The sequence below is a fragment of the Nomascus leucogenys genome, chromosome 14 (genome assembly GCF_006542625.1).
Source record: "Nomascus leucogenys isolate Asia chromosome 14, Asia_NLE_v1, whole genome shotgun sequence".
Lineage (NCBI taxonomy): Eukaryota > Metazoa > Chordata > Mammalia > Primates > Hylobatidae > Nomascus > Nomascus leucogenys.
Genome location: NC_044394.1, coordinates 45,266,669 through 45,290,978, shown reverse-complemented (window position 1 = coordinate 45,290,978; position 24,310 = coordinate 45,266,669). Strand labels below are relative to the sequence as shown.

Here is a 24,310-nt window from a genome sequence, read left to right as displayed (position 1 = left end):
TTTGAACACACAGTGCATAAAAGGTTATGTTCCAAGTGCAAAGTGGAAAATAAAGCGAAAGCAAGGCATCAGACAGAAATATAGAAAATTTCGATATTGTCCACTTATTGGATTTCTGTAGCCAGGAAGTAGCCCTGATTATTTTACTTTACTTCAAAATTTTTAAAAGAAAAATAAAATTGTCCATAACTGAAACTTGGGTACCAATTTTATCTACAGCATTTTTTTTCCTAGCCTGATTATAAACCCCTGAAAATCAGCATTCTTGGTATAATGGGAATACTGCATATCTTTATAACAGCCTTAGCAGTACTAATTACCCACTCTGTACTTAGAAAGTAGAAGGATCAAGACTATATGCATTTACAGCATCCAGGTTTGCAGAGATAGCTAGCCTGTCAGCATTTTCATTCTGTACAAAATGCCTGAGAAGATTTTAGAAATGGCAAAGCTGCCTCTTTAGCATCAATCTACATTGCAATTTTAGCAAAGCAGCATTACTCAGAACACCATACAGTATATCCTAGTGTACACAGTCAAAGTCCAGTTTGAATCTGTGGGATGAATTAAAATACCATATACTAAAGAGCCGTTCAAAAATAGTAAACTACCGTAGCTACCAGCTGCAATTTCTTATTTTTCCTAAAAACTCTTCTCTGTTTGAACAAGATCAGCATATGGCTTTCCAAACTATACCTTTCAATAACTCCATAAAAACGGACTGACTTGGAACATTATACAGCACCGGTAAGAAGGGCTGATGAACTGCACTTCTACTGGGGTCTTCCTACATGAGAAAAATCGTGCAAAACCCAAGATACACGATAAAGCATATATATCTGATCTTTTGCCTTTTCATTCCGCTGCCAGTCTTGCCTCCTGCATTTCTACTCCAGTCATTCTGTAGCAAGATACATACCCAATAACAATTGTCAGAGCCCGTGCTCCACGGCTGACCACCTAGAAAGAAACGTTCTCTGTTGTGAGTCCTGGCCCTGTGCACAGCCGGCAGAGGTTTCTGCATGGCTTGTGCCGGACAATGTTGTACAATCAGTTTCAAAATGTGGTGTCAGTCAGCGCTCTGGCACATGTGCAACCTCAAAGGGTGAAAGAAGTCGCGACTGGGCTGTGGTCAGTGACTGGTGGCGGGGCTGCGCTGCCAGTGTGGGTGAAGCAGGGTAGAAGGAAGCCACTTTCGAGTGATAGCATTTGGTTTTCCCATGATCTGACAACCAGCAACCCAAGGAGAGCTTTCCTTTTCTTTTCCTGCGTATCCACCTTCCCCTCTTGCCCTTTTCGCCCTCACCCCTCCCTGTTCACCTCACCCCCACCGGGCCCTGCCTTTGGTGAAAGAAAGAGACCAAAGTGCCACAAAAGGGCAAGGGTAGCTCAGTTTCAGACCCCAGGGCAACATGTGTTCAGCGAACAAGAGTGTAAGAAACACTGAATATAACAGTTAATTCTTTAGACATACGATTTTCTGACTATGGCTTTCTTTTTAGCCATGCATATTTATTGCCATTCAAAGAGATTGTGTCTGCATACTAGCAAACAGCTATTGAGAACACAGCAAATCTTAAAATGATTAAGGCACTGGAGTTTGCTAAAGATGTGGCATGCAAAGAATCACGAGAAAGCCATAGAATATTAAAAAAAATTAATAATGTCAGTTCTAATAATTCAATCTCAGATTTATTTTGCTACAATCCTGTTCCAAGTGGTGTGCCCTGTCTTTTTTCTTAAGAATGAACAAAGATCATGGAACAGATTGTAGCCTAGGTAAATTGCATGTCTGTTTACAATTGTATTTCACATATTCTATATATCATTTGCAAACTATTCCGCAAAGAAATATGTATCAAACTTTTGAAAAAAGTGAAGATTTGATGACAATCTGTTTTCCTTTCATTTGTTTCAGATGCTGCAAGAGATTTCATCTGCTGGTTAGGTTTTTTTGTCTGCATTTTGAATATAGTGTCCTGTCATGTTCATCATTTGTTTTCTTTTGTTTTCTCTGCTTTTACATTCATAAACTACATTTCTTGAAATTATATCGCCACCATTAAGCAAAGAGGAATAAAGAAAAAATAGAAGATTGAAGTGAAGTTTACATATGCAATGTAATCATAGAATTCTGATCAAATGTGAATGACAAATGTTTCCACATATCATTTGGAAAAAAAAATCAAAATGCCCCCCTCAACTCTTTTAACTTATAAGAATATGCAATTTGTGAGTTTTAGGACTTGTCATCGCAAAAATGTCTTAGGTTATACTTTGAGGAAAACAGTTAAGTATTGCAGCATATTTATAAACGTGTTTTCATGGTCTGAACCTTTGGGATGAGAAATTATTCCCTAGCAATTAATTGCTGCTACTTTTTTAACTGTCAAAACTAAAGATTAATCTTGCAATAGCAGTTTAACCAGAAGAACAAGCAATGGCAATTCCTGAGGAGTATGACTCATAGAAAACACTCAGGAAGAGCAGAGATTCCGAACTAACACTAAATGGATTCTAACAACTCAATTCTAGCGTTACTCACAGTGTATTAATAGAACCTCTCTACTCCTAAGTTAGCACTGAAATCAGACAAAAACACTCTCATTAAGAAGAGACATTTCTATCCCACTACAAATAAGGATTCTTAGATTGTACTCATACCAAACACTATTATACAGTAAATATTTAATTATTGTTTGTACTGGAATTTAAATCATTGAAAAAATGCACATTTGTTTTTCTTAAATGTCTTCAAAAATAATTATGAAAAAATAAATCCATATTATCATGTAAATTTGGCATATAGACATGTAATAAACATGTATTCGATGACTAATCATTATAATTAATTATAATAAAGCTTGGGTGTAAAAGTTGGCTTTGTCTTAGAAACTAAAAACACGCATTTAGTAGTAAATGATATGGATCACTGGAGAGGCACCTGACAGAGCTTGGGGAAAGGAGCAGTTACCCAGTGAAAATGCTTTTGGCAACTCTCGACCTTTGAGTTCCTAACTTAAAGGACATACAAACAGCGCCATTCTCCAGCAAGTTTCCCTTGATAACCTGCTGGAGAGGGGACAGAGTATCCTGAAGCCATTTGACATGCACAATTTAGCAATTATGTCGTCAGAGGAGGAATGATTCTGTTAGACCATCAGGGATTGCTGATGTTTACAACCTTTACACACTTACTAAAATCTAACACAGCATAATCAATATCAGAATGAATTCTCCTTTTGAGCCGTGAATGATAGCTCACATTTTATAGGAAAAGCAAATTTGGAAGATTTCAAATGTTTCATTGAATCTATTTTTTTTTTAAAGGAAATACGTGAGGGTGTGAGACTATGTGGTGAGGGGATGTTCATTACTATATTTAAATGAGGATTAAAAATAAACATGAGTCAAAATGCAATGTGATGCTTTTTTTAACCTTGGATTTCAAAACTAACATTTCTCCAGGTGAAAAATAATAAAGTTTATTTTACTTTACTTTTCAACTAAAAGAAGTTGTTCTTTTTTCTAAGTCTCCTTTGAGCTCACAGCAGTTTATTTTTATTTTGCTGTACATGAAGAAGGTTGCAAGACCAATAATGCTAATGCTTTAAATATTTCAATCTAATTTGAGATTCTTAATTCATTTCCTCTGTGAATAATTTAAACTTGTTTTCCTTTTGTTTAGTTTCCTTGATATGAAAACACAATTTGCATTTCTCTTTTTAGCAGGTAAGTTAGCTAGAAAACAGTTTTCTTCCCCCCTCAAAAAGTAAAATCATTTTCAAGCTTTTATAGTCACGTAAAAGTGCAGCTCAATGCTTTCACTCTCAAAGCTCTATTTTTAATGGGTTGTTTCCAAAATTTCATGCATTCATCAATCAGATATCAATTGCGGGGTGCCTGATTGGGTCTCCCTCCACCTCCATCGTTCCCTGCTGCCTGGGCACTGCCTGCCAAATGTTGCAGGAAGTGACTTGAATAGCGACAGCAGATCCAGCAGCACCCTCAGTGTGCTGGTGGGTCATTGCCATCCCCACCGAGAACCCAGAACATCTGCTCTCTAAACACAGGGTCTGACGCATAATCAGCTTGCAGAAGACCATCTCTCCCAGTACATCACAGACCCTGGCACCTCGACACGTGCAATTGAAACAGCCCACACACCCACACCTCCACGTCTTCCTCTGATGTCTGGATTTGAAATGCAAAGTCTAGCTTTTAGTTTGTTTTCTTTCAAAAAAAGAAAAGAAAAAACAAGCAAGAAAAAAAAACCACATGGATTAAATAATGAATGAATCCCTTTAAGAATCTAATGGAGGACATATACATATGAAAGGAAATGATCACAGTGATAGAGGCAAGTTCAAGTGATAAGGAAAGATTGGTTGGCATAGAAATTGGCTGTTGCTGCTCCAAGGATCCCAACGTGCACTATTTTTCTGATGTAGTCTTGATGCAAGTGTGATTTTTCAGCATATGGAATGTAGAAGGATAGGGCTCCCCAAACTAAGTCACACAAAATTGATATTCGCCTATGGGGACTTAAGAACTTTTTGAGAACTACCTGGCACGGAAATTTATGTGAAGATTCTTCACAATGCAAAGGATGATACAGTGGCTCTTGAACTATTTCCTTATTGTGCTCATCTCAAACAGATGTCTTTTTGTTCATTGCATTCCTTGCACAGACATATTGGCTGTAACCTTCTGTTTTACAGGGACTGTGCAGGATGATTTTCCACATGCTGAGATGCTAAACAAGGGTGTGTGCTCCGTGTTTGATTACTCAGTGCCTCAGTGGCAACAGGCAACTGCAGCAATGCCTTTGATAATATTTCTTAGAGGAATTAGGAAAACCGAATTTGGCGCACTTTATTTTTGTTATTAAAGAAAGGCATTGAATTATCTTTTATTCTTTTTTTTTCCCTTAGCATATTAGAGTGAATTTCCGGTTCTCTATTTCACAATGCCACACAGACACACAGCATATCATCGGGTGATAAATGAGAGCTTAGTGTATATGAAATTACTGATACTGTGGGTTAACAAAAGCTACCTGTGTGCAAAGTTCTTATGCATCTGTGTCTTGGCTTTGTGACCGTGAACAAGTTGCCAAACCTCTTTGAACCTCATAATTCCTAAAATGTGGTAAAATAAAAATTACCGTGTAGCTTTGGGGAGGTCTACGTGAGATCTGCTTCTTATATTTGCTGGCATCTAACAGCCCTCCCCTTCAAGTCTTCATGTAAAATTCCCGGGTACTCATTACCCATCCCCTCCCCCATTCCCAAGGAACACTCTCTCCAGCTTCTTAGCTTTATTTTTCTCTGGAATACTGTCTACCCTTGAACTCCAGGATTTCCCTGTTTGCTTCATTTCTTGTCTGTCTTTCTCTTACTAGAATATGAATTCACCACAGCAAGGGTTTTTGACTGTTTTGTTTATTACTGCATCCTCATTGCACACTCTGATCCAAATTATATTTCCAGCTCTGTAAATATGGATTAGTTGAGTGGATAAATAAATTTTTACACTAATAAATGAATGGAAAGCCTAGATTTATTTAAGATATCTCTTTTCCATCCTGTGGAGTTACATGGGATTCTCTGCCAATGAATTTATTGAAAATATCTTTTCCTAAACCTTTCAGGGGCCAAATAGAATATTTTCTTCCAAATGTACAAAGTAAAGTCTGTATTTTTTAAAGCATGTTTCCCAAGGCACATCTGACGTTAAATCTAGCATGGAAGGGAACCCTTTGTCCACTCGAGAAAATGTTTCCCTTATGGAAGTTGGACAGCCAGGTGGAAAAATTGCACTATGCTGTCCACCTAGTCGATGAGCCAGCAGTGTGGCACAGTGACCTAGCCTGCTGTAGCCCAAGTCACTAAGCCTAGAAACCACCTTCTAGTCTCTGCCTGTTTTGAACAAGCTGGTGAATCATCAGGACTTCCATTTCCCCATTTACAAAATACATGCACAGATTTAGTTTCCAGTCTGGCACTAAACTACTCCGAAAATTTTGACATTTCATGTTGTACCCCATGAACTAGAGAGGGTAAAGGACAGATTAACCACATTTTTTTTTTTTTTTTTTCTGTGAGACGGAGTCTCACTCTGTCGCCCAGGTTGGAGTGCAGTGGCACGATCTCGGCTCACTGCAAGCTCTGCCTCCCGGGTTCACGCCATTCTCCTGCCTCGGCCTCCTGAGTAGCTGGGACTACAGGCGCCTGCCACCATGCCCGGCTAATTTTTTTTGTACTTTTTTTTTTTTTTTTTTTTTTTTTTAGTAGAGGCTGGATTTCACCGTGTTAGCCAGGATGGTCTGGATCTCCTGACCTCGTGATCCGCCCGCCTCTGCCTCGCAAAGTGCTGGGATTACAGACGTGAGCCACCGCACCCGGCCCAGATCCACCACATCTTATGTCTAATTCCATTCTATGGTAAAACATGAGTTCTGGTGCATTAATAGCATTGAGGGCTCACCTTTTGTAGCTACCCTGATCATTGGAAGATATGAGAGAAAACAAGTACTAGGAAATAAAACCCAGAGACTGTGGCAGTACCTGGAGCCCGTGGTCCCATCCATATTCCCATATCCTCGACCCCCACCTTTTTTTTTTTTTTAACGAAGAACATCTACAGATTTGTTAAATCAAGAAAAAAACCCTAATTTTAAATGCATCCCTTAATGCCAACTATTTTTAATGTAGATGAAAGTCCACACTGAAAGGCGTATGATTACAATAAAGAGAGGGAAGAAAATCTTTCTTCAGGAGGGAAAGTTATAACTTACACATGTTTAGAATTACCCAGAGAGCTATTTGTCCTCCTAATGCACACGGAGGGGCACTTGTATCATCACCGTGAACACTGCATTGAGCAAGCACTCAGGACTATCCATGTCACTTACTTTAAGTGGGAGTGTTAATACCTTTGCCATTTCTCTAAAAATGAGGTTTGCTTCTTTTTGAGTTAAAAAAAAAAGAGATTTCTATAAAAGGGAGCATTAAGCAAGTTAACAAAGTACTTTTTTAGAGGATCAAGCTAAGGAAGGTAATACTTCCTTAAAAGGTTTCACTTCTTATTTCCCACCTTATTAACAGGATGACAGAACATCCAGGAGAAAGGCTCAAAGGAGAAATATATTGAAACTCAATTACCTGTGTTAGTGAACCACCTACAGATATTTAAAAATATTCTCTTCTCACAGGTACTCAGTATGAACCAAGTGCTTTTTTTATTTGTGTCTCTGATGCCCCATTAACATAATGAAATGCCCTGTGCCTTTTTTCACAATAGGAAAAAAGGGCCAAAGAGTGATAAGATATCCATACTAACTGTAAGCCAGTGGACAGCGCTTTTAACTGCTTCCTGGCTGACTAACATGCGTGAAACACCAAGCAGGCCTGGACAGTGTATCTACTTGTAGTTCCCAGGGAACCAGAAGCTGACCTGAGTTTTGATCGGGACAAGAACCCTTTGGTTCCATTGATTTTCTGAAACTTGTGAAATCAGCTGACTGAATTTATATAACACCAGGAAATTTTTAAAGATTCGATGCTCTACCTTCTTTCATTTGATACAGAACTGTTTACCTATGAATGTAGTCTCTCTGGATAAAACCTCTAGCTTTTGCCTGCAGCTTTGGCCACCTTCAATTCACATTCAAGGGAATACAATGCTCTCAAATAAGATGGAATCTGTATATTGACTATCCAGTCTTTATAAAAAAAATTTTTGAAGTTTCAGATACCAAATAGTCATGTAGAGCCACTCTCATATTCTTTCATTCATCTCCTCCAAAGATAGTGCTGGAATATTGTGCCAAATATTTTCCATTCAACTGTTGATTTTTCAGATTAATTATTGATTACTAATTCAACTTATGTCTGTTCAACAAATCTGAGCACAATAAATTTTGAGATTAATAAGTCATCACTGTGTCCAGACACAGTGCTGGCACTCATTCTTTGAATCCCTTACCACATGGGGTAGACCCAGCTGCCCTCAGCTCCCTCCAAGCTGTGTCTCCTTCCCGGCGGTTCCTCCTACACACCTCCTTGTATCACATCCCTGATCAATATTCTCCAGCAGTTCTCCACTGCCTGCACACAGGATCAAGTTCAAACTCCAAGACCATGCATTCTCAGCAGCTCCCTAATGCTGTCTCTAGGTCCTTCCCATCCTTGCACACACCCAACTCATACCTTACTTTTTCCTGCTCCCAAAAATGTGTTGTCCTCAATGGCTTTCCTGCCTCTTTTGTGTGCTATTTCCCTTCTTAGAATGCCTTCTTCACCCTTAGTTACAGAAACACACCACTCAAGCCCCTCATCCTCCACAAAGCTTTTCTGAATAGTTCCTGCTAGATGAGGCTTCATTTTCTACCCTTGGTTGTGGTCAGAGCACTATTTTTCATAACGCCCATTCCATTCCACATGGTGATATTTCATTTTTATTTGCTTAATAGCTTATCTCACCAAATGAATTATCTCACCAAATGAATTATCATCTTGCAGAACACGAGAACTAGGTCTTATTTTTGTACATATATTTGCATCCCTAGCCCCTTGTCCCCACCCATAAAGACGTGGAAGAATCTCATTTTAAAATAAAAAACCATAAAGACAAAAAAACCTTGCCTATTGAAACATAAACAAATAATTGAACATTTTAAATGCATTTTTTACTTACAAATTGATTTCTCATGATTTTCATTCATTGGCTTTACTAATAAAAATTCATTATGTATTATTCCACCTGACTTTTAAAGTACTTCTATTAGACAAATGTCCCAAATATGAGAAAACAAATATAAGTTAAATTAAATCCACAAAGCTAAAATTCTCTATGAAATAATTTAAATAATTGAAAGTTTCTCTATGAAATAATTTAAATTTATGGCCCTTTAGATGATTACTAAAATAGGCATGTCTCATAGATTTGAAGTTAAAAATGTGTGTGTGTGTGAACTTCTATGTTGATCAAGGAGTCAGAGGCAGGGAGGATAAGAGAATATAGTCTGGGAGTTGCAGCCCAGCAGATAAAAATAATAGAAGGACAACTTAATCATGTGTAATTTAGATCATCTAAGCATTAGGAACCAGCTACGTGAAAAGGGGTATTTTGACGAACTCCATTTGGCAGGGGCCTTAGGCACAAGGCACAGGAAAGTGCCTGTGAAAATTGAGGATGGCCAGGCATGGTGGCTCATGCCTGCAATCCCAGCATTTTGTGGGGCTGATGGGGGTGGATCACTTGAGGTCAGGAGTTCGAGATCAGCTTAGCAAACATGGTGAAACCTCATCTATACTAAAAATACAAAAATTGGCCAGGTGTGGTGGCACGTGTCTGTAATCCCTGCTACTCAGGAGGCTGAGGCACGAGAATCACTTAAACCAGGGATGCAGAGTTTGCAGTGAGCCGAGATCATGCCACTGCACTCCAGCTTGGGCAACAAAGTGAGACTCCATCACAAAAAAAAAAAAAAAAAAAAAAAGTGAAAGAAAATTCAGGCAAGGAAGGAAAATAAAATGAAGAAAATAACATTTGAAGCAGAGAAGACTAGTTCTGGGGACAGGAAGCAAGCACAGAAGGGAAATGTTTCAATCATCCAGGTCATCTATTTTAAGACAATGCAAGAAGTTATAGAGTCAAAAGCAAAAGAGAGGGGTAAAGCAAAATATTCCTTCATAAGATAAATGGAAGCATTTATTAATCAAATGAATTTTCCAAATGTTGAGCCAAAGGTAACAGACAATTCAGTTACATAATCCACTAATTAATCAGCATCATTAAAGCATTTATTCATTTATTTAGAGAAGCTCACTCTAGTGGTGGAAACAAACAATACTCTGATTATCCACCTATAATAATGTGTTTAGTAGGCACAGTTATAATATGCTATAGGAACAGAGATGGGGAGAGAATAATTCTTTTGGGGACTTAAGGGGCTGCTTCATAGATATACCAACTCCATCTTTGTATTCATAAATGGTCTAAATTTCATCAGGCTGTAAGGATTCATGCTCAAAAGCCTATACGAAGGAGCCTAGGGTGTTCCAGAACAGCACTGCCTTATAGAAATATGATGTAAGCGGTGTGCATAATTTTTGTATTTTCTGTAGTTATATAAAAAAGAAAATAAATAGAGCTACAATTAATTTAATCATCTAACATGTAATCAACATAAAACATTCTTAATGACTTTTTACACCTTTTATTGGCTGGGGGAGGGAGATGTTACAAAGTTTTTGGATCATAGGAAAAGAAGGACTTGAGTAGAAACAAGGGAAGATGGGTGGGGGTTGTAGTTAGACATATGGGTGGAAATGAAAAAGACAATTCCAGTTTAAATTAACATAAGGTTGTCAGATAAAATATAGGATGCCCAGTTAAATTGGAATTTTAGATAAATGATTTTTGGGAGGTGTAAATATGTCCTAAATATTGTGTAATTATACTAAAAATATATTTGTTGGTTATCCGAAATTCACAACACTGTAATGCTCAAGTAAAATCATAAAATCAGAGATCAAAAGTTTATACCAGGATGTTCATGAAGCTAAATTCTAAATCAGTTTATATGCATTTTTACATTTAGTTCTTAAAGCAGCATTATGTGGTAGATCCTTTGTATTATCCCTAATTTACAGATGAGAAAACTGATTCTTAATTAGATAATAAGTCAAAGGTAGCATAGCTAGTAAATTACAGAACTAGGATTTGAACCTAATTATGTTTTCTACCATTACAGTGCTCATATCAGAGCTGAAGGATATTGGAAAAATATGGGTTAGAAGTTCACAAAGGGCATAGAGGTCAATAATCTCTAAGCTCACTTGTGACTCTAAAATTTAGAATCTACTTCTGGCACAAAAAAGTATTAAACTGTGGCTTAGATGTAACCAACTTCCTGCCAAGAATAACTAGAAAATCTGGTAAAATATGGAATCGGAGAGTTATGTAGGCAGCCAAGGCTTCAGGGGCCAAGGTCTCTGAATGGAAAATGCATTAAAGTGAATTAACATTCTGCTCTGCATTCTCTCTGGAGGCATTTACTTCTTAGACTGAGAATCTAAGATAGAATAGCAGCAAAGATGCTGAGCAAAGCTTCTGGTAGTCCCATGGCATTGAGAAAAGAATATATTTCAGATCTGTTATTATAGTCAAGATTGAGAAATCAGGATTCCAGAGGGACAAGAGCGCAACATCTATACTGCTTTTTACTTCATAGCATGTACCTCTTTATGAGCGGTGGTAAGAAATTGATCAGCGCTTTTGACTAGGGAGACAAGAATTAGAGTCCAGGGGCTATCAATGGGGAAGGAACTGAAAACAATGTAGACTTTTACTTGGGATCACTGAAGAGCTACACCCTAAAGGTAAGGCTAGCTTTAAAATGAACCAGCACTCACAAAGACGAAAATTCACTGTCAAATCAGCTCAATCACAAACCGGGTTAAAGTAAAATATTTCTACTCTAACAGGCTTGAGAAGCAAAAATAAATGTTTTCTAGGGAAGGAAAACATTATTTTGAACCTTTGCTATGTTTAATATAAAGTTTTTCTACAAAATTTTATTTAAAAAATTAGTGGAGATAGGACCAAAAACAAAAGAAAAAAAAAGAGACAATAGAAATAGATGTACAGATGATCCAAGAACTACTCTTATGAAACACAGATGATAAAAATTCTGTGATTAATATAATAAAAATGTGTGACTAGATATAAACTTTGAAAAGGAAAATGGAGAACATTTAAAGAAGGAAGAGAGTAAACTGAAAAAAATGAGTTTAATAATAGATAGAACACTGCTGATTAGGATTAGTTAACTCACAGATAGTTTAGTGGAGCATATACACTGAAACGCATAGAGAAAAACTCGTGGGAAATATTAAAACAAGAACAAATTCATAGAGCATGAAAATATACATGTTACTGAAGTTCCAGGAGAAGATTAGAGGCAAATGCAACAGAGTAATTTTTCAGGGATGATTTGGAAAAATTTTCAGAAACAATTAAACAATTAAAAATAGATTCTAGAAACACTACCAATCTGAAACATGATTATAAAAGATAAAAATCATAGCAAAGCAGTTGAAATCCAAATATATACTAAAAACTTCCAGAGGAGGGAAAAAACAAATCACTTTCAAAAGAGCAACGGTAAGGATAATAACGAACTTCTCAACTCAAAAACTAAATTTAGAAGATGATAAAATGATTTTTCAAAAATCTAAAATAATATAATTTAACCTAGAATTCTATAGCCAGCTAAAATATCATCCTTCAAAAATGAAATAAAATTATTTTCAGTAAAAGAAGGACTTTTCAAACAGCAAACCTGAAAAAATGACAGAAAGAATTCTTCAAGCAGAAGAAAAATTATCATAGATGGAAACATCGAAATACAAGAAGAAATAGAGAACAAAAAGTTACAGTAAATCTAGATGAATATGTACTGTGGAAAAATGTCTTATGTGGTTTAATATATATACTATTAAAATAAATTATCACAATCCACAAATGACAGAAGGAGATAAATTGCATTAATGTATTGTTAAAGCCTTTGTACTGTCCTGAAATTGGAAAATAATTCTAATTTAAGACATACTGTAATATTTCAAATATACATGCTGATGTTTTAAGATAGCTAACAAAACAAGAAACTGTATAATGAAAAACTTACAAAGGACAAAGGAATGATAAAAAAGTAAATAAGTGAGAAATCAAAGTAGAGAAGGAAAGAAGTGGCCAAAAAGCAACAGAGTACAGACAGGACAAATACAAAACTAATAATAAGATATTAGACTTAAACATAAATATGTAATTAATTAAATGCCAATGAACTAAATAATTCAAAATTAGAATTAAAACTTATCAGACTGGATTGACAACAACTGTACACTGTTTATGAGATCAACACTTTAAATGTAAAAGAAAAAAAGACCCTAAAATCCCTGTCCCTAAGAAATCTGATATGACATTAATTAGAAATATTGATGTAAAACTGACTAGACTTTAAAGAAAGATGCAACACTAGTATATTCATGGTTCAATCACCAGGAAGAGATAATAATTCTTACTTTGTATACACTGATAACACAGGTTAAATATCTATCTGTATTTTATATACATCTATATAATATAGATAAAATGTAAATATAATATAGATAGCTGATATATCTAATATAGATATAGTATAAATATAGTAAATATATAGTTTTATATTTATAATTATATTTATAATATTCTCTTCTATTTATATTTATAGGAAAATAAATATCTATTATATTTATATTTATATATAATATTTATATTATATTTATAGTATTCTATTTATATTATATTATTAATAAGATATAGATATAACATCCATATATCTTTCTATATATAGACATTATATAAATATAATATGTAGATACATAGGTATTTATAGATATATATTTATAGACCTATAAATATGAATATATATCTATAAATATAGATCTATAAATATCTATATATCTGTATACATAGATATCTGTATGTATACCTAGATAGAGAGATATAAATATCTACATGGAAATTGTTCAGAGCTTTTGGATAGGGAGATAAGATATATCTATATAAATATCTATATGTATATCTAGATAGAGGTCTATAAACACCTATAAAGATATAGATCTATACATTTATATAGATATATATATAAAGATATATATATTGTCAGAGAATATCTCCCTGTAAAATTTTGACACATTGTTCTAACTAACTGGCAGAATCACAGGAGCAAATTAGTAAAGATATATCAGACACAAATAACATAATTCATGAAATGGACCTAATCAAAACCCATAGAGTTTTGCTTGTTTCTCAGTAAGCTCAGAAAATAATATTGAGACTATTGAATAAAAGAAAAGAAGGCATAAATTACTAATAATCAGGATGCAAAAGAGGCTATCATTACAGATCCTGCAGTTACTAAAATGATAGTAGGAAAATATTAGTAAAAAGTCTATGCCAATAAATCTGATAATTTACATTAAAAATATATATTATGTAGATATAGATATTTATATAGATATTGATGTGTATAAAGATATAGATATATTAATATCTATATGTAGCTGTCTATATATTTATAGATAATCAAATGGAGAAATAAAAGGACAAAGGTAATTTAACTACATTGTGAAGGATTTTGACATGTTTTTCCAATTGACTGGCAGAGTCACAGGAGCAAATCTATGGAGATATAAAGGACACATATAGCATAATTCATGAACTGGACCTAATCAACATATGTAGAACACTGCAACCAACAATTGCAGCCTATCATTTTTTCAGTTGAACATGGAATCTTTCTAAAAATTGACCATAATATTGACAAAACACTCAAAATTTATTAGATATACAAGGATGAAAATTATATGGAGGCATATTCTCTTACAAGAGCAAGATTAAACAAGAGTAAAAAGGCACTGATATGGTTTGGCTGTGTCCCCACCCAAATCTCATCTTGAATTGTAACTCCCACAGTTCCCATGTGTTGTCGAAGGGACCCAGTAGGAGGTAATAGAATCATGGGGGTAGGTCTTTCCCATGCTGTTCTCGTGATAGTGAATAAGTCTCACGAGATCTGATGGTTTTAAAAAATGGGAGTTCCCCTGCACAAGCTCTCTCTCTTTGCCTGCCACCATCCATGTAAGATGTGACTTGCTCCTCCTTGCCTTCTGCCATGATTGTGAGGCTTCCCCAGCCATGTGGAACTGTTAAGTCCATTAAATCTCTTTTTCTTCCAGGTCTTGGGAATGTCTTCATCAGCAGTGTGAAAACAGATTAATACAGGCACTTAATGAATTCTACAAATTTTTGGTAACTTTTAAATAACATGTAGATCTAGGAAAGAATCAAAATAAAATTTTTGAGATACTTTTAACTGAATAATATATAATAATAATAAAATGCAACATATTAAGTTTGTGAGATACAAATAAAGTCCTACCTGCAACGGAATGCTTATCCTTCAATACATATGCTTGGAAGAAGAAAGGCTTTTATCTCAATAATCAAAATATCCACCTCAATAAATTAGAAAATGAATAACAAATTGAATCCAAAGAAAGCGAAAGGAAAATGAGGCAAAAGCACAACTGCAGAACAAAGCTCTAATGCAATATGCAAAAGAAGAATTCTAACAGAGCTGTCATTAGTTCTCTGAAATCTAATAAGTTGAGAAAATAATATTCAGGCTATTAAATAAAAATAAGGGATAAATTACTAATATCAGGATGCAAAAGAGGCTCTCATTACAGATCCTGCAGTTACTAAAATGATAAAAGGAAAATATTATTAAAATCTCTATGCCAATAAGTCTGACAATTTACATAAAATAGATATACTCCTAGAAAAATTATGTGCCAAAACTGACAAAAGAAGAAATAAAAAATATAGAAAAACCACATTTATTAAATAAATTAAATTGGTAATTTAAAATTTTCCCCAAAATAACCAACATAAGCTCAAATAGCTTTACTGGTGAATTCTTCTCAAGATTTAAGAAAGAAATATCATGAATCTTATACTTTTTGAAGACAATAGCAAAAGGAGAGTCCTTTGAAACTCATTTTATGAGATGCTTTTAAACTCTCCAGAACATTAACAAATAAGAAAATTACACTTTGATCTCACTAAGATAGATGAAAAACTCCTAAAGAAATATGTGAAACAAAATATTCAAAACTAATCCCAGAAATATTCAAAATTGAATTCAGGGATCTATAAATAAAGAAAAATATATCATCATCAAGATGGGAATATTAGGTTAATTTAACTTTATAAACACACATCCATGTAATCTACCACATGAACAATGAGAGGAGATAAATTATACTATCTTTTCAATAGATACAGTAGCTGGAGGGAGAGGAGAAGAAGAGATTAGGAGAGGGAGAAGGAGAAAGTAAGAGACAGAGAGAGAAAGAAAGACAATGGAAAGTAAATGAAAAACATTCATCACATATCTACAATTTAATTTTAAAAAACAAAAAATATGTTTTAGTAAACTGAGGAAGAAAGGTATCTTAGAATACCTTTACTAGTAATGATACCATTTGTTGAATTAATAAATACCATTAATAAATGGTATATAAGTAAAACAAACATTATTCTTTATACCAGAATATTAATGCCTTTTCCCAAATTAAATTGGGGAAAAGACAAAAATGCTCAGAATCCGCTGGGCATGGTGGCTCATGCCTGTAATCCCAGTACTTTGAGGTCAAGAGATTGAGACCATCCTGGTCAACGTGGTGAAATACCGTCTCTACTAAAAATACAAAAATTAGCTGGGTGTGGTGGCGTGCATCTGTATTCCCCAGCTACTCAGGAGGCTGAGGCAGGAGAATTGCTTGAACCCAGGAGGCAAAGACTGCAGTGAACCAAGATTGCACCACTGCACTCCAGCCTAGTGACAGAGCGAGACTCCATCTCAAAAAAAAAAAAAAAAAGTTCAGAATCAACATTTTTATTCAACATTATGTTGGAGGTTCTATTCAGTGTAATTGACAGGAGACATGTATAATTTTGAAAAAATAAAATAAAAATGTGAACTTTTGCAGATGGCATAATTGTGTATAAGTAACATTTTTTCAAGTCTATAACCCATGTCTTCAGTGAATTTAGTAAACTCAGTGGATACACAGCCAGTGTCCAAAAAAATCAATTGCATTTCTCTATTTCAATAAGAAATTAGTTAAAATATTTTTAAGTACTATCCAGAGTATTACTAAGAAATACGAAATGTTTACAAATATATTTACCAAAATATAAGCAAGACTGTGGCACATGAGTTCAGTGAATATTATAAAGATGTTAATTCTCTCTATAGTTGCTTTTTAAATACAATACCAATAAAAACTCTAGCAAGTGTATTTACAGTAGTTTAATTGTTTTGAACACTTCTAAAGATGACCCTAACATTTATATTGAAATGTATATGGTCAAAGGTAGCTAAGGGCAATCATGAAGGACATTTCATGAATTTCATTTCCAGATAAAAATAAATGATAATTAAGATAACTTAATATTAGCTTAAGTGTATACAAAGAGACCAATGGAATAGAATAAGGAGTCCAGAAATATATTCCTAAATATATATGGCCAATTAATTTATCACAAAATTGACACTGCAGTGTAGTGGGCAAAGTTTTGATAGTTTTCTTAATGGGTGTTACTAGGTCAATTTGATATTTCTTTTTTTTTCTTTTTTTTTTTTTTTTTGAGACGGAGTCTCGCTCTGTTGCCCAGGCTGGAGTGCAGTGGCACAGTCTCGGCTCACTGCAAGCTCTGCCTCCCGGGTTCACGCCATTCTCCTGCCTCAGCCTCTCCGAGGAGCTGGGACTACAGGCGCCCGCCACCACGCCCGGCTAAGTTTTTGTATTTTTTATTAGAGACGGGGTTTCACCGTGGTCTCGATCTCCTGACCTCATGATCCGCCTGCCTCAGCCCCCCAAAGTGCTGGGATTACAAGCGTGAGCCACTGCGCCTGGCTCAATTTGATATTCTTATGGGAAAAATAAATCTTGACCCTGACTCACACCATACACAAATTAACTCTGGTTAAATACAGACTTAATTATGCAAGTGAATAATCATAAAACTTCTTGAAAATATCATAGGAAAATATCTTCAAAGTCTTGAGGATATACAACTATTTTTTACATAAGATACACATCCCATTAATCATAATGAAGAGTTTGGTAAGCAAAGTTATATTAGAATTAATAAATTCAATTCATCAAAAGACGCCAATAGGAGAGTTTAAAAACTAGAGAGTGATTGAAAATATTAGCAACACACATATATATACATAACAAAAAATACTTGCATCCAGAACATATAACTCTCATTTATTGACAAGGAATAGTCAGATAATTTTTTTAAAGATGAAATACTTAAATTGGCATTTCACAAAGATGATATCAAAATGACTAATAAACATATGAATAGCCCCACCTCATTCATGTTAGAAAACTATACATGAAAACCATAATGAGATATTATTTTACCCCCATGAGAATATCTAATATTAATAAGATGAGCAATACTTACTGTTGGCAAAAATAGTTCAATTATTTCAAACACTTTCGAAATAAGTGCATTATCTATGGTAGCAGAATTACATCATCTATTATTGATTTTATGCCCAATAGAAATGCATGTATATGTGTACCTCAAAACATGCACAAAAATGTTAATAGCAGGAAGATGTCTAAGTGCCAGAAACTGGAAACAACCCAGTAGGTTAATTGAATGGGATACTCTAAAGCTGTAAAAATAGATAAACCACTGCAATACTTAATATTGGGAATAAATTTTACGAACATGTTGAGCAAAAAGACCAATTCTGCACAAAAAGTACATAATCTATAATAATCTTGATTTAAAGTTCAAAAAAGGCAAAATAACTTCATGGTGATAGGACAGTGATGATCTGAGGTAGGTTAGTGACTGAGAGTAGGCATGAGAGGGATTCTAGAGGATGAGCAATATTTTGTTTTCTTCTTTAGGTGTTGTTTACGTGTGTCTGCTAACTTTGTTAGCATTGAGCTAACTTTGTATTGAGCTATATAGTCATAATGTATGCATTTTTTCCATGCATTCATACTACAATGAAGCAGCTATTTTAAAAACTGTGGCTTCACTGCTGATTTGGGTAAGGTGTGGTTGAATTATGCAAACTGTAGGCATTTTTAAAGAAGAAATTGGTGTGTTAATTATTTCAAAGTTACTTCATTTGGACTTGATCCCAGACTTTGCATAGGAAAACAAAAAGAGAAGAATGTGGCCCAGAGAAATCTAGAATTTCTGATTTAGGAGCCATAGAGTGAAGGACATGGTGAAGGTCTGAATAGGGAGATGTTAGTTTCAATGTACTGTATAAAGTCTTTGGTGTTATGGCAGGATCTTCAGATGAAACATATACATGACTCAGGACACAAAGAAAAGTTGGTACCATTACAAGGGAGAAGATAAGTGAACAGTCATGGAGGAAAGATTGATAACTCAGTCTTTTCTAGGCTCATCCTTAGCTGATGTAATTATTGTCTGTCCATAACATTTATTACATTTGTCACTCATTTTGACAATTGGTTATGTGTACATTGTCTTATTTTGTCACTTAATTATTTCAAGATGTATTAGGTTGAAGGGTATGAAATTGCCAATATTCAATCTTTTTTTACATACAAAAATGGCAATTTCATAGGGTCCAACTTAATAATGTGTGTGCCCTAGCAAGATTCACTTCCATTAGCATTTGTCTGTGGGCCAGCATGTCGCTAAAGTCTCTGGGCCTCACTCATTTTATCCTCCAATGGGCATTCTCAGAGCTGTCACAATGATGACATGAAACTTTCATTTGGAAGTGCTTCGTAAACTCTAACGTAACATCATGCTCAAGTTGTTAAAGTGAAGACTAATATAAACTATGGCTAGAGAAATCTTGCAAAGGAAAGCCTTCATGGATTTCAGTGGATCAGTGGATTTCATGGAACGCATTCAGTGGATCTACCTGGAAGCTCTCTAACTAAAGGGAGCAAAAGGCACTTTATAATGCATAAGCCAGCAAAAATTATAGAGAAAAGTTAGAAAAAAATAGGTACGTGCTTTCTGAATTTGACATTGTGGTCATTTTGAACATGTAAGTTCTCATGATGTTACAGTTTTTCCAAAGGCTTTCATGGACTTTCCTTCTTTGATGCTTCCATGGACAAAATCAGCAGCCTGGCAAGCGAGTTCTTTCACAAGTAAGCCTTAGTTTTCATTTCCAGCCTATTTCTGTCCACTCACCTTCTCAAGTAGCTACTATGTGTTAAACACAATGCTAAATTAATGAAAATACAGTAGTGCTCAAAAGTTACAGTGCCTCTATCATCTCAAAACATTCAATGTAACAGACAAGGCAAGCAATTCCAATACAGTGAATAAAGGCTAAGGGAATGAGACAGAGATTTGTGAGCACCTAGCTCAACTCAGGCTCAGGGAAGTGAAGATTGCTTCCCAGGATAATAGATATCCAAGTTTAGAGCTGGCAACTGAATGGGTGTTAGGCAGGCATAGACAAAGGCCTGAAGAGGGAGCATGGAATACTCAAAGCTGAAGAGGTGGCAGTATGGGGGCACAGGGCAGAGTGTAGATTTAGAAAGAGGAACAAAGTGGGATGGAAACATTGAGGAGGTAGGAAAGAAACACAACTGTCGGGGGTGGAACCAAGATGGCCAAATAGGAAGAGCTCCAGTCTACAGCTCCCAGCCTGAGTGACACAGAAGACGGGTGATTTCTGCATTTCTGTTTGAGGTACCGGTTTCATCTCACTAGGGAGTGCCAAACAGTGGGTGCAGGACAGTCGGTGAAGCGCACTGTGCACGAGCCAAAGCAGGGTGAGGCATTGCTTCACTCGGGAAGCGCAAGGGGTCAGGGACTTCCCTTTCCTAGTCAAAGAAAGGGGTAACAGATGGCACCTGGAATATCGGGTCAGTCCCACCCTAATACAGCGCTTTTCCAACGGGCCTGGAAAATGGCACACTAGGAGATTGTGTCCCACACCTGGCTCGGAGGGTCCTATGCCCACGGAGTCTCGCTGATTGCTAGCACAGCAGTCTGAGATCAAGCTGCAAGGTGGCAGCAAGGCTGGGGGAGTGGCGCCCGCCATTGCCCAGGCTTGGTTAGGTAAACAAAGCAGCCAGGAAGCTCGAACTGGGTGGAGCCCACCACAGCTCAAGGAGGCCTGCCTGCCTCTGTAGGCTCCACCTCTGGGGGCAGGCCACAGACAAACAAAAAGTCAGCAGGAACCTCCACAGACTTAAATGTCCCTGTCTGACTGACAGCTTTGAAGAGAGTAGTGGTTCTCCCAGCACGCAGCTGGAAATCTGAGAACGGACAGATTGCCTCCTAAAGTGGGTCCGTCACCCCTGAGCAGCCTAACTGGGAGGCACCCCCCCAGTAGGGACAGACTGACACCTCACTCGGCTGGGTACTCCTCTGAGACAAAACTTCCAGAGGAACTATCAGACAGCTGAATTTGTGGTCTCACGAAAATCTGCTGTTCTGCAGCCACCGCTGCTGACACCCAGCCAAACAGGGTCTGGAGTGGACCTCTAGTAAACTCCAACAGACCTGCAGCTGAGGGGCCTGTCTGGTAGAAGGAAAACTAACAAACAGAAAGGACATCCACACCAAAAACCCATCTGTACATCACCATCATCAAAGACCAAAAGTAGATAAAACCACAAAGATGGGGAAAAAACAGAGCAGAAAAACTGGAAACTCTAAAAAGCAGAGCACCTCTCCTCCTCCAAAGGAACGCAGTTCCTCACCAGCAACGGAACAAAGCTGGATGGAGGATGACTTTGATGAGTTGAGAGAAGAAGGCTTCAGATGATCAAACTACTCTGAGCTACGGGAGGAAATTCAAAACAATAGCAAAGAAGTTAAAAACTTTGAAAAAAATTAGAAGAGTGGATAACTAGAATAACCAATGGAGAGAAGGGCTTAAAGGAGCTGATGGAGCTGAAAGCCAAGTTTCGAGAACTACGCGAAGATGGCAGAAGCCTCCGTAGCAGATGCGATCAACTGGAAGAAAGGGTATCGCTGATGGAAGATGAAATGAATGAAATGAAGCGAGAAGGGAAGTTTAGAGAAAAAAGAATAAAAAGAAATAACAAAGCCTCCAAGAAATTTGGGATTATGTGAAAAGACCAAACCTACGTCTGATTGGTGTACCTGAAAATGACGGGGAGAATGGAACCAAGTTGGAAAACACTCTGCAAGATATTATCCAGGAGAACTTCCCCAATCTAGCAAGGCAGGCCAACATTCAGATTCAGGAAATACAGAGAACGCCACAAAGATACTCCTCGAGAAGAGCAACTCCAAGACACGTAATTGTCAGATTCACCAAAGTTGAAATGAAGGAAAAAATGTTAAGGGCAGCCAGAGAGAAACGTCGGGTTACCCACAAAGGGAAGCCCATCAGACTAACAGCTGATCTCTTGGCAGAAACTCTACAAGCCAGAAGAGAGTGGGGGCCGATATTCAACATTCTCAAAGAAAAGAATTTTCAACCCAGAATTTCATATCCAGCCAAACTAAGCTTCATAGATGAAGGAGAAATAAAATACTTTACAGACAAGCAAGCGCTGAGTGATTTTGTCACCACCAGGCCTGCCCTAAAAGAGCTCCTGAAGGAAGCACTAAACATGGAAAGGAACAACCGGTACCAGCCACTGCAAAAACATGCCAAATTGTAAAGACCATCGAGGCTAGGAAGAAACTGCATCAACTAATGAGCAAAATAAGCAACTAACATCATAATGACAGGATCAGATTCACACATAACAATATTAACGTTAAATGTAAACGGGCTAAATGCTCCAATTAGAAGACACAGACTGGCAAACAGGATAAGGAGTCAGGACCCATCAGTGTGCTGTATTCAGGAAACCCATCTCATGTGCAGAGACACACATAGACTCAAAATAAAGGGATGGAGGAAGATCTATCAAGCAAATGGAAAACAAAAAAGGCAGGGGTTGCAATCCTAGTCTCTGATAAAATAGACTTTAAACCAACAAAGATCAAAAGAGACAAAGAAGGCCATTACATAATGGTAAAGGGATCAATTCAACAAGAAGAGCTAACTATCCTAAATATATATGCACCCAACACAGGAGCACCCAGATTCATAAAGCAAGTCCTGAGTGACCTACAAAAGGACTTAAACTCCCACACAATAATAATGGGAGATTTTAACACCCCACTGTCAACATTAGACAGATCAACGAGACAGAAAGTTAACAAGGATATTCAGGAATTGAACTCAGCTCTGCACAAAGTGGACCTAATAGACATCTACAGAAGTCTCCACCCCAAATCAACAGAATATACATTTTTTTCAGCACCACATCACACCTATTCCAAAATTGACCACATAGTTGGAAGTAAAGCTCTCCTCAGCAAATGTAAAAGAACAGATATTATAACAAACTGTCTCTCAGACCACAGTGCAATCAAACTAGAACTCAGGATTAAGAAACTCACTCAAAACCGCTCAACTACATGGAAACTGAACAACCTGCTCCTGAATGACTATTGGGTGCATAATGAAATGAAGGCAGAAATAAAGATGTTCTTTGAAACCAACGAGAACAAAGACACAACATACCAGAATCTCTGGGACACGTTCAAAGCAGTGTGTAGAGGGAAATTTATAGCACTAAATACCCACAAGAGAAAGCAGGAAAGATCCAAAATTGACACCCTAACATCACAATTAAAAGAACTAGAAAAGCAAGAGCAAACACATTCAAAAGCTAGCAGAAGGCTAGAAATAACTAAAATCAGAGCAGAACTGAAGGAAATAGAGACACAAAAAACCCTTCAAAAAATTAATGAATCCAGGAGCTGGTTTTATGAAAAGATCAACAAAATTGATAGACCGCTAGCAAGACTAATAAAGAGGAAAAGAGAGAAGAATCGAATAGATGCAATAAAAAATGATAAAGGGGATATCACCACCGATCCCACAGAAATACAATCTACCATCAAAGAATACTACAAACACCTCTATGCAAATAAACTAGAAAATCTAGAAGAAATGGATAAATTCCTCGACAAATACACCCTCCCAAGACTAAATCAGGAAGAAGTTGAATCTCTGAATAGACCAATAACAGGTTCTGAAATTGTGGCAATAATCAATAGCTTACCAACCAAAAAGAGTCCAGGACCTGATGGATTCACAGCCGAATTCTACCAGAGGTACAAGGAGGAACTGGTACCATTCCTTCTGAAACTATTCCAATCGATAGAAAAAGAGGGAATCCTCCCTAACACATTTTATGAAGCCAGCATCGTCCTGATACCAAAGCCTGGCAGAGACATAACCAAAAAAGAGGATTTCAGACCAATATCCTTGATGAACATTGATGCAAAAATCCTCAATAAAATACTGGCAAACTGAATCCAGCAGCACATCAAAAAGCTTATCCACCATGATCAAGTGGGCTTCATCCCTGGGATGCAAGGCTGGTTCAACATACGCAAATCAATAAATGTAATCCAGCATATAAACAGAACCAAAGGCAAAAACCACATGATTATCTCAATAGATGCAGAAAAGGCCTTTGACAAAATTCAACAACGCTTCATGCTAAAAACTCTCAATAAATTAGGTATTGATGGGATGTATCTCAAAATAATAAGAGCTATCTATGACAAACCCACCGCCAATATCATACTGAATGGGCAAAAACAGGAA

The 24,310-nt window shown here is 36.5% G+C and overlaps 1 protein-coding gene across 1 annotated transcript in view; it reads left to right on the top strand.

Annotated features, from left to right (window-relative positions):
- Positions 1-1,039: 1,039 nt before the first annotated feature.
- Positions 1,040-24,310, top strand: part of LOC115838246 (zinc finger FYVE domain-containing protein 9-like) — a 99,170-nt gene continuing 75,899 nt past the window's right edge. Inside the window, 1 exon segment of the mRNA XM_030827087.1 lies at positions 1,040-1,433. Within this exon segment, the coding sequence (XP_030682947.1) occupies positions 1,040-1,433 (394 nt within the window).